The 11,652-nt window shown below is 44.5% G+C and overlaps 1 protein-coding gene across 1 annotated transcript in view; it reads left to right on the forward strand.

Annotated features, from left to right (window-relative positions):
- The window catches only part of LOC119292646 (protein SLOW WALKER 1-like), a 35,220-nt gene extending 23,814 nt beyond the window's left edge, over positions 1-11,406 (forward strand). The window contains exons 2-8 of the mRNA XM_037571412.1: positions 7,181-7,681; positions 7,768-7,812; positions 9,560-9,627; positions 9,862-9,993; positions 10,077-10,175; positions 10,593-10,672; positions 11,040-11,406. Of these exons, the coding sequence (XP_037427309.1) occupies positions 7,181-7,681; positions 7,768-7,812; positions 9,560-9,613 (600 nt within the window). The 3' untranslated portion in view covers positions 9,614-9,627; positions 9,862-9,993; positions 10,077-10,175; positions 10,593-10,672; positions 11,040-11,406. The remainder of the gene's footprint in view (positions 1-7,180; positions 7,682-7,767; positions 7,813-9,559; positions 9,628-9,861; positions 9,994-10,076; positions 10,176-10,592; positions 10,673-11,039) is intronic.
- Positions 11,407-11,652: the final 246 nt, after the last annotated feature.

Here is an 11,652-nt window from a genome sequence, read left to right on the forward strand (position 1 = left end):
TAAATAAAGTACTTGTGTCGTAGAGTCATGTTGTGATGCTTCATTGTATTTGCACATATCGAGCATATTGTGTGTATGACTGAAATGCTTGGTATGTGTGGGATCTGACTATCTAGTTGTTTATCTTTAGTAGCCTCTCTTACCGGGAAATGTCTCCTAGTGTTACCGCTGAGCCATGGTAGCTTGCTACTGCTCTGGAACACTTAGGCTGGCCGGCATGTGTCCTTCTTCGTTCCTGTGTCTGTCCCTTCGGGGAAATGTCACGCTTTGAGTACCGGAGTCCTGTTAGCCCGCTACAGCCCGGTTTACCGGAGTCCTGCTAGCCCAGTGCTACAGCCCGGACCCACTTGCTGATGACCGACACGTTCGAAGCTGGGTCATGGATGCCTGTCCCTGTGAGTCTGTGCCACTTTGGGTTTACGACTAGTCATGTCAGCCCGGGCTCTTTATCATATGGATGCTAGCGACACTTTCATATACGCGAGCCAAAAGGCGCAAACGGTCCCGGGAAAAGGTAAGACGACACCCGTGGGGATACCGTGCGTGAGGCCGCAAAGTGATATGAGGTGTTACCAGCTAGATCGATGTGACATCGAGTCGGGGTCCTGACAGAATCAGTCCCATCGAGTTTACCTGACCAACTCTCTGGTTAGCTTATTACCAAAATTGGTCTCACCGAGTTTGTGTAATTGGTCTCACCGAGATTATGTTATGCCCTAATCCTAACCATATCGGTCCTACCGAGTTACATGTCGGTCCCACTGAAAATCCTAACGGTCACTAGATTTGCTTAATCGGTCCGACCGAGTTTACCAATTCGGTCCCACCGAGTTTGGCAAGTTGTGTGTAACGGTTAGATTTTGTGTGGAGGCTATATATACCACTACACCTCCTCTTCATTCGTGGAGAGAGCCATCAGAACAAACCTAGACTTCCAACTTGCTGTTTCTGAGAGAGAACCACGTACTCATGTGTTGAGGCCAAGATAATCCATTCCTACCATATGAATCTTGATCTCTAGCCTTCCCCAAGTTGCTTTCCACTCAAATCTTCTTTCCACCAAATCCAAATCCTGTGAGAGAGAGTTGAGTGTTGGGGAGACTATCATTTGAAGCACAAGAGCAAGGAGCTCATCATCAACACACCATTTGTTACTTCTTGGAGAGTGGTGTCTCCTAGATTGGCTAGGTGTCACTTGGGAGCCTCCGACAAGATTATGGGGTTGAACCAAGGAGTTTGTAAGGGCAAGGAGATCGCCTACTTCGTGAAGATCTACAGCTAGTGAGGCAAGTCCTTCGTGGGCGACGGCCATGGTGGGATAGACAAGGTTGCTTCTTCGTGGACCCTTCGTGGGTGGCGCCCTCCATGGACTCGCGCAACCGTTACCCTTCGTGGGTTGAAGTCTCCATCAACGTGGATGTACGATAGCACCAACTATCGGAACCACGACAAAAACATCCGTGTCTCCAATTGTGTTTGAATCCTCCAAACCCTTCCCTTTACATTCATGCAAGTTGCATCCTTTACTTTCCGTTGCTCATATACTCTTTGCATGCTGGCTTGAATTGTGTTAAGATTGCTTGACTTGTGCTAAGATAGCTAAAATCTGCCAAAGACTAAAATTGGGAAAAGGATAAGTTTTTATTTGGTCAAGTAGTCTAATCACCCCCCCCCTCTAGACATACTTTCGATCCTACAGGTCCGCGAGCCAGAGCTTGGTTGCTTGGGTTTATTACTGCTGCAGGGACAGACCCGAGCATAGATGCCGTGTCTAGCCGCTAGTCATGGAACGGTCAAGGGAAGGGTCAGGAGGGCACGACGATCTCAATGGTGGCGAGACACCAAACACAGGGTTAAGCAAGGAAGATAAACTCACGAAAGCACAACTAGTTTCAGTACACAACCAAAAGGTGAGGCGGCTGCAGGGATGGACACGGACCAGCTTGAGGATGATGCAGCCCAAGGGGGCCCTCAATTGAACAAACCAAAAAGTCACCTGGCAATCATGTTGCTGTGGTAGCTTCGGGGTAGTTGGCGAGGCGCACCACGGAGGTTTGCCTCTTAGAGGCCAGTCGGCTCCTGAGGCCCTGGGGCTCGCGAGGAGTCGAAGCCTCACGAGATGGAATCACGAGCTGCTCTAACCTTTGGAAGGTGGTGCCGGCGTTCAGCAGGCTGAAGGACATGCAAATGTAGTTGGTGGGGATTCTCCTGTTCTGGCTGACGCACGAGGGCCAGAAGATGTCCTAGGAGCTGGCCCTGTTGCATTACAACAAGAAGGCACATCTGTGACATTATGGCCCGAACGAATTTTTTTCCTATCATGGTTATGACACTTCTATGACGATAATTTTGACAAAAACCCGTATCATCATAGATGTGGTGGGCTCCTACTTATATGAAAAAAAAATCATGATAGAAAATGGGCTATTCATCCTGGGTGTGCCGGGGACGCACCTGCATGACATTCTTTGGGCTGTCCATGACATAAAGAATCATGGTCAAAGTAAGGGCCAGGAAATTTTCGTGGAGTTCCCAGTTATCGTGGGTGGTCAGGGCCGAGCGATGCAGTGTGGCTTGCATGTTTCTCTCGTAGTGCATGCATGGTGCGAGCCATGTCACTATAACTAAACCCGAGCAATCGCCTACTACATACTGAAGCCGTTCGATCGATCCCTTCGCTGCTAATTGAACCCGACTGACTCCTTCACTACTAACTGAACCCCATCGATCGCTCCTGCAGCTTACTGAAGCCAATCGAACCCCCGTGCGAGACGTAGCTAGCCGATTAGGTTGCCTCGGGATGAACAGTGCATGTTGCTGCCGCGCCGCGGTACGTAGAACGAGTCGAGATGTGGTGAGTCGAGTCGGTTGGGTTGGTTGTGGATGAACAGTTCCCGGTGGGGGTTGGATGAACAAGATCCCGGTCGTGTATAGGCGGTTTCCACTAGATGAACAGGACATCGTGGTAGTATGCGGTTGCCGTTGGATGAACAGGACCCCGAGGAGGCCGCCACACACCCCGGCTGGTTGGGGGTGGATGAATAGGACCCCAGGGAGGCTGGTTGAACAGTAGCCGATGGAGGCTGGATAAAGAGTAGCCCGTGGATGAATAGTGGCTGGTGATGGCTGGAGACACTGGATGAACAGTAGCAGGTGGAGGCTGGAGGAAGTCGACGGTGGATGAATAGTAGCCCGTGGAGTCCCGTTTTGTGCACACCCCTCCTGATGAACAGGACCCCGTTTTGATCGTATGCACTTGAACAGAAGTCGGTTTCCTCCATTTTGCGGTACGCCAGACCCCTTCCAACCAATAGGACCCCATTTTGACTGTAGGAGCTCGAATAGAAGTCTGTTTCCTCTGTTTTGTGATACGCCAGACCCTTCCCGATGAACAAGATCCCATTTTGACCGTAGGTGGTTGAACAGAAGGCTATTCCCTCTGTACTGCGGTATGCTAGACCCCGTTTCGGCTGTTCCGTCCAAGCCAGTTGGCTCCCATTGAACAAGATACATTCCGAGCCGGCCGGTTGGCTGTTGATGGACATGACGTCGTTACTGTACGCGTTCGAGACCATGCCCGTATGTACGTACGTGGCCTATTTTTTGCAGCGTGGCTCTTGTATGTGTACATGATTTAGACGAGATTGCCTGAACTGCTACCGCTCCTTTCCCGGCCATAGTTCATCATGGCAGACAAACCGATTGACCGGTATGTACGTACATGTCTGTGACCACATAGACAATGGTACATACGCTTCAACTTGGTGGGTCCCAACTATCAGGGAGGATAAGAATGCACTTCCTTGCGTGCGAAGATAAAGCTGGTGGGTCCCATATGTGAGGGGGAGGAAGCATTTTTTTCGCGTAATAAGAAGGCACTTACTTGCGTGCAAATATGTAGCTGGTGGGTCCACCTATCAACCTCAGCATGTATAGTCCTCTTCCGATGGCTGTCGTTCATTGGCCACGTTGACGACACATCACCGAGAGCACCAACACAGTGGACGACAGTGACGCCTAGGAAGGGAACGAACCAGAGCCAGGGAAAAGAAGGCAGTGGTTTCCCACGTGGAAGGGAGTATGCGGGTGGACTAGTTCGGCTGCGGTGTCAGGCTGCCGTCACTAGAAAATAACATGGGGTGTGGGTGAGTAAAGGGAAGGCCTGGTTAGTGGTGGGAGTAGTGTGGGGTGGTGATGCCTGCACGGCAACATGATATGTCCATTTTGCATCATGCTTTTATATTGATATTTATTGCATTATGGGTTGTTATTACACATTATAGCACTATATGTATGCCTTTTCTCTCTTATTTTTCAAGGTTTACATGAAGAGGGAGAATGCCGGCAGCTGGAATTCTGGGCTAGAAAATGAGCAAATATTAGAGACCTGTTTTGCACAACTCCAAAAGTCCTAAAAATTTAAGGATAGTCATATTGGAATTCATAAAACATATTGGGCTAAGAACGTACTAGAGGGGACCCACCAGGAAGCCACAAGGGTGGGGGCGCGTCCTACCACCCTGGGCGCGCACCCTGCCATGTGGTCCCCCTTAGCAGGACTTCGGTGCCCATCTTCTGCTATACGGTGTATTTTGACCTGAAAAATGAAGAGGAAGCTTTCAGGATGAAGCGCCGCTACCTCGAGGCGGAACCTGGGCAGAACCAATCTAGGGCTCCGGCGGAGCTGTTCTGCCGAGGAAACTTCCATCCCGGAGGGGGAAATCGAAGCCATCATCGTCACCAATGATCCTCTCATCGAGAAGGGGTCAATCTCCATCAACGTCTTCACCAGCACCATCTCCTCTCAAACCCTAGTTCATCTCTTGTATCCAATCTTTGTCTCAAAACCTCATATTTGTACCTGTGGGTTGCTAGTAGTGTTGATTACTTCTTGTAGTTGATGCTAATTGGTTTATTCGATGGAAGATCATATGTTCAGATCCTTAATGATAATTGATACTCCTCTAATTTTGAACATGAATATTGTTTGTGAGTAGTTATGTTTGTTCCTAAGGACATGGGAGAAGTCTTGTTATAAGTAATCATGTGAATTTGGTATTCGTTCAATATTTTGATGAGATGTATGTTGTCTTTCCTCTTGTGGTGTTATGTGAACATCGACTACATGACACTTCACCATGATTTGGCCTAGGGGAAGGCATTGGGAAGTACTAAGTAGATGATGGATTGCTAGAGTGATAGAAGCTCAAACCCTAGTTTATGTGTTGCTTCGTAAGGGGCTGATTTGGATCCATATGTTTCATGATATGGTTAGATTTATCTTAATTCTTCTTTCATAGGTGCGGATGCTTGTGAGAGGCGTTATAATAAGTGGGAGGCTTTTCCAAGTAAGGACAGCACCCAAGCACCGGTCCACCAACATATCAAATTATCAAAGTAATGAACGCGAATTATATGAGCATGATAAAAACTAGCTTGACAGTAATTCACATGTGTCCTCGGGAGCGCTTTGCATTATATAAGAGTTCATCCAGGCTTGTCCTTTGCTACAAAAAGGATTGGGCCACCTTTCTGCACCTAATTTAGTCTCATTACTTGTTACCCATTACGAATTATCTTATCACGAAACTATCTGTTACCGATAATTTTAGTTCTTGCAGAGAATACCTTGCTGAAAATCGCTTGTCATTTCCTTCTACTCCTTGTTGGGTTCAACACTCTTACTTACCGAAAGGACTACGATAGATCCCCTATACTTGTGGGTCATCAAGACTCTTTTCTGGAGCCGTTGCCGGGGAGCGAAGCTCCTTTGGTAAGTGGAATTTGGTAAGGAAACATTTATATAGTGTGCTGAAATTTACTATCAGTTATCACTATGGAAAATAATCCTTTGAGGGGCTTGTTCGGGGTATCTTCACCTCGACCGGTAGAGAAAAGAATTGCTCCTCAACCTACCGAAAATATTTATTATGAAATTCCTTCAGGTATGATAGAGAAACTGCTAGCTAATCCTTATGCATGAGACGGAACAGTACATCCTGATATGCACCTAATCTATGTGGATGAAGTTTGTTGATTATTTAAACTTGCAGGTTTTCCCGAGGATGAAGTGAAGAAGAAGGTCTTCCCTTTATATTTGAAGGGAAATACATTGACATGGTATAGGCTATGTGATGATATTGGATCATGGAACTACAACCGACTGAAATTGGAATTTCATCAAAAGTTTTATCCTATGCATCTGGTTCATTGTGATCAGAATTATATATATAATTTTTGGCCTTGTGAAGGAAAAAGTATCGCTCAAGTTTGGGGGAGGCTTAAGCCAATGTTATATTCATGCCCCAATCATGAGCTCTCAATATAAATTATTATTCAGAATTTTTATGCTCGGCTTTCTTGTAATGATCAATCCATGGTCGATATTTCTTGTACTGGTTCTTTTATGAAGAAGACTATTGAATTCAAATGGGATTTATTGGAAAGAATTAAACACAACTCTGAAGATTGGGAACTTGATGAAGGTAATGAGTCAGGTATAAACCTTAAGTTTGATTGTGTTAAATCTTTTATGGATACCGATGCTTTTCGTGAATTTAGCACTACATATGGACTTGACTCTGAGATAATAGCTTCTTTCTGTGAATCATTTGCTACTCATGTTGATCTCCCTAAAGAGAAGTGGTTTAAATATCATCCTCCCATTGAAGTAAAAGTAGTAGAACCTATTAAAGTTGAAGAAGAAACTATTACTTATAATCACTACTGGAAACTGGGAATTTGCCATCAGCCAGCTCTTTGCCATCTGCCAGCTGATGGCAAAGAACGTCTTTGCCATCTGCTTATAAAAAACAGATGGCAAAGAACTGACAGACGACAAAGAACATGGTTACCATCAGCAAATTCTTTGCCATCTGCTAGTGGATGGCAAATAATCGTTGCCATCTACCAGCAGATGGCAAAGAGGTTGGCAAATCCTGTGGCCGTCAAGAGTGTAACGGCGTACCAGCCCCACCTCTTTGCCATCTGCCAGCAGACGGCAAAGATTCTTTGCCATCTGCTGGCAGATGGCAAAGAGATGGGGTTATTTTTTTCCAGTTAAAAAAAACTGTGGGGTTATTTTTGTTCTCGTTGGTTGAAATGTTCGTGTCATGGATTGATTACATGGCATCCATCCATCCATCCATCCATCCATCCCATTTATCTAAACAAAAAAAAGAGAAAGAAAGAAAAAGAACCCCCACCCTCCGGGCAGCACAACCACCCAAACCCTATCCCATCCCACTCCATCGTCGCCGCCCCCAGATGCAATCTCGCCGCCTGGTCCTCCACCGTGCACCTCTTCACCGGCGACCCGCTCGCGCCGCGCCCCAGGGTGACCGTCTGCAAGGACACTGCCGCCTTCTCGCCCTCCTTCCGCTGCGACGGCGCGCTGCTCGCCGCCGGCGACGGGCGGGGCGTCGTGCGCGTCTTCCACGTCGACAAGCCCACCGCGGGCCCGCTCCGGACCCTCTCCGCCCATGTCGCCCAGGCCCGCGTCGTCCGCTACCCCGAGGCCGGCGGAGACAAGGTCCACCTCCTCACCGCCGGCGACGACGCGCTGCTCGCCTACTGGGACGTCACCTCCGAGACGCCCGTCTTCACCGTCCCCGCCGCGCACCGCGACTACATCCGCGCCAGCGTGCCGTCCCCCGTCGACCACAGCCTCTTCATCAAAATGGTTCTGATCTGCTATATCTCTATCACCTCCTTGTTGTTGCTTTATCTTTCATTCACAACTCATAACAGAAGTTTCATGTAGCCTAGGAAGAAGTGACTAAGAGGATGGCACAGATAGAAAATCTCAATGAGGTACGGCCATTTTCTTCTCTATGCCTCCCTTGACTTGGTAGCATAATTCTTGAGGGTTCCATTTTATAATGCTCGGTAGTAGATACAGATTAGAAGTTTCTTCGTATTACAATACACTTTATGCCTCCTTTTCTTTTCTTTATGCGTCCCTTTATTAGAAATTCTTGAAGGCTTCATCCTGGGAGTTGATTATAAATCTATTTGTATGACCTATATGTGTAGTTGTTTTATTTATCGCGAACATAGGAAGCGTCGTAGTCTTAAGTCTGATTCTAAGTTATCATTACTAATTTGCTGGTAGCAAAACTAGACTACGAGAAGGAGAACTCAACGGGACCTCTTTTTTGAATACAGCAAAAACACCATGGTTTCTAGCATACTATGGTTTACAAAAGTTTGATTTTTTCTGAAGCCAAATGCGACAAAGTATTCAAAACCATGGTATTTTTCAGCATTTGACACTTAACACAAGTCCATCTATTGCTTTTTCTGGTTTGGGCTCTTCAAGCGGGGGTTTCTTGGCTATTTCTTCTTCAAGATTAATTACTTCTGTACCAAGAGGGTCATTTGAGCATTTTGCATATCGCCCTGTGGCCATGCTTCCTCCAACAATAATCACATAAAGAAAGAAATTCAGCAAGTGTTTGGACATTGAGACAATAATTATAACAAGCATTTGAGCTTAAAGAAAAAAATTACAACAAGCATTTGACATTATGAAACCCATTACGGCAAGTACTTTCACATTAAGAGAATTTCAGCAAGCCTTTGGACATTGAGATACTAATTACAGCAAGTATTTGAGCATAAGGAAAAAATTACAGCAAGCAGATTTAGGTTGTAGTACTCACATGACACTTCAACATGTGAACAAAAATAATTCAATTGCACACCATATGTGTACAAAATAATGATTTATTTGGAACTAAAAGATGTTTAACTAGGACATTTTATTTGCTATCCTCAACCATTTTATTTGTAGCAGAAGATTTAGGTTCCAGTACTGACAGTTCAACATTGCATAGAGTATAGTTATGTATCTATCTACAAAATAATATGACATTTTATTTAAGAAGATAATAGGATTTATGGGCCAAATAACCTCAGATTGAAGGTGCTCTGCTCCAAGCTACACTCACAGTATTCTGCTACAAACTGCTTACAAAGAAGAGAATAGGATTTATGGCTTCAAATCACCTGCAATAGACAAAGAATAATCATTAGCATGGAGCAAATGACATGTGTGTGGAAGGAGGTGTTGAGACATGCTTATTGTCTAGAAGCATATCATATATTTTCTCCTGTTGCAAGCTATCTCCCCCTGCCTCTCAAAATACAGTAATTGATTGCCTGAATACATATATGGAATGTGAAACAATATTGCTTACACTAATTGGAATGGAGCTAATTTTTCTTCAATATTTGAATATATGCCTTCAAATATGCAAGATTATACTCCCTCCGTTTCGAATTACTTGTCGCAGGTATGGATGTATCTAGATGTATTTTAGTTCTAGATACATCCATTTCTGCGACGAGTAATTTGGAACGGAGGGAGTAGTTTCCTTTATGAGTATGATGCAGGATTATCACTTATGCAGTTTGATACTTGTGTTGAAATCTTACTTTACTTGAATCTCGATTCTGTTTCAAGAATACTTTGTCGAATTCTCATTGGTTTCATGGTCTCTACAAAATAAAACATCCACTTTAGTTCTTAACTTCTCATTGGTTTCATGGTTTCCAGGAAACAAACATCCACTGTGTCAATCACTCAAGATGGTGCATGCAGTTTTCTTGAAAGTTAAGTCTGAGGTAGTCAACAATACATGTGCATATATGAATATTTCTCCTGGACTTGAACTTTGATTAATGAAAATACACTTTGATCTATAAATCATACCAAAAAATTGCTTTTTGAAAATGCACTTGGCTCTGACACATGTATGGATCCCAGTGCACCATTTCACTCAATTTTGGAGAAATATGATAATACCCATGGAATTTGGTGCCAGCTGACCCTGACAGTGTGGCATCCGCCCTTTTCAGGGCCTGCTCCGACATAAAGCTGGGTGACGGGACGACGACCAATTTCTGGGAGGACAAATGGTTGCCGGGTGGGCGTTCCGTCTAAGACACGGCGCTAACACTGCTCACTTTTGTGCCCAAGAGCACAACTAGGTTTACTTCCGCCTTCCTTTTGACTACAATTCCTTGTGTGAGCTCCTCTCCCTAATTCATGTCCACCTAATTTATTTTTCCAGTCATCTAGGGTTTGGATGGGGCTGGGTTCCTATAACGACGACAACAGAGGCGACAAACACCACTTTGCAACCTCGCCGAACTATGTTGCTGGACTGAAGGTACTGTAGCAATCCTTCTGGTTTGGTAGCTACAACTGAGATACTTAGCTTGTTTATGCCTTCATTTTTTTGTAGTAAAAAACATGATTCCAGCACGTGTAGAGTATTAGATTTCAGTTGTTTGTTGTAGTTTGTTTTCAGGGTTCAGTAAATTCTGCATCAATATTTAAAGTTTTAGTATCAAGCGATGATGAGTAAGGTCTGCTTCTGATTGTTGTATGCCAACCCATGTTTTCTATTTGTAGATGGTTGTGTTTTTGCAGTTGGCCTACATCTGGATTACTTTCAACCAAATATCATTTTCTTCATATCGATATCCTATTAATTACTAGTACATCAAGGATCTTCATGTTGTTGGTTTTCTTACAAATCCACTCATTGGTAATGATGGTTTAATTTCTTTGATATTTTCTTCAGTTTAGGGACAGCAGCAGTTTTACCACCGATGGTGTTGCTTGTAAGCTCGATGTTCTCATTGTTCTCTTGGCTCTGATCGGGTGAGTTCTTCCCTATTTCCTTTTACGGTAGTACGGTTGTATGCATATGCCTCTTGATATTTACCAGCTCTTCTTAGGATTGCCTAACTAGCATATATATTCTCAGAAAAATTATCATCTACGGCCCATTATCAGCTATACAACTTTTGAATTCTGTGAGGTTCAGTTCAGATTTGATAGCTATGTCAAAACTCAATATTGTATAACATGTTTTTTGTATGAGTGATATCAGCTTTCTGAGTCAGATAATTTTATCGTAAGTGCTTAACTTGATGACTTTGTAAACTTGCAAGACAGAAATTTCATTCTGTAAGGAAGTGAAAGACCTTCTCATTTTCTGATTGTTCTACCTCTCTGACTCAAACAGGAACTTTCGCGCAAAGAAAACACACACAGGGAAGGAACATGAGTACTCTCGCCATTCCATGTTTCTGGTCAATCGAACTCTTCAGTGACCAGAAAATGAGAAAAGGGCAAGTCGTCGATGTACAGACCACAGGCGCTCGGACGCACGGCCAACATCATGGTCTTCATAGCTCATAACCCATTTTGCATGAAGCAAGAAAGGAAGGTTAGTTGACTCTCCTCTAATTCATTTTGTTGTTGTTGAGAAACTCTCCTCTCCGATTCTGATTGTCTTAGTTAGTCCTTGGAAATCACCCAACATTAGATTAATTTATGCATTAAAAACTACAAAGGGTACAATAGTAGAAATTATAGTCATAGAAACTGATGTGAGTTGCAGAACTCCCCGGCGACGATCCCAACGGCCTTGTACTGCGCGCAGACAAGCACCATTGGGTCGACGTTGCAGCCAGCGGCTGCGGCCATGCATTTGGAAATTGCAGGAGTTTTTTCTTGAAAAGAAAATATAAAATTTACACCTGTTGCACCACTGATAGAAATGTGCCTTGCTGTAATAAGATGATGGGCTCATGACTTATCTTTCTTGGACAAAACAAGGAATCTAGCCATAACTA

This window comes from Triticum dicoccoides, chromosome 4B (assembly GCF_002162155.2).
Source record: "Triticum dicoccoides isolate Atlit2015 ecotype Zavitan chromosome 4B, WEW_v2.0, whole genome shotgun sequence".
NCBI lineage: Eukaryota > Viridiplantae > Streptophyta > Magnoliopsida > Poales > Poaceae > Triticum > Triticum dicoccoides.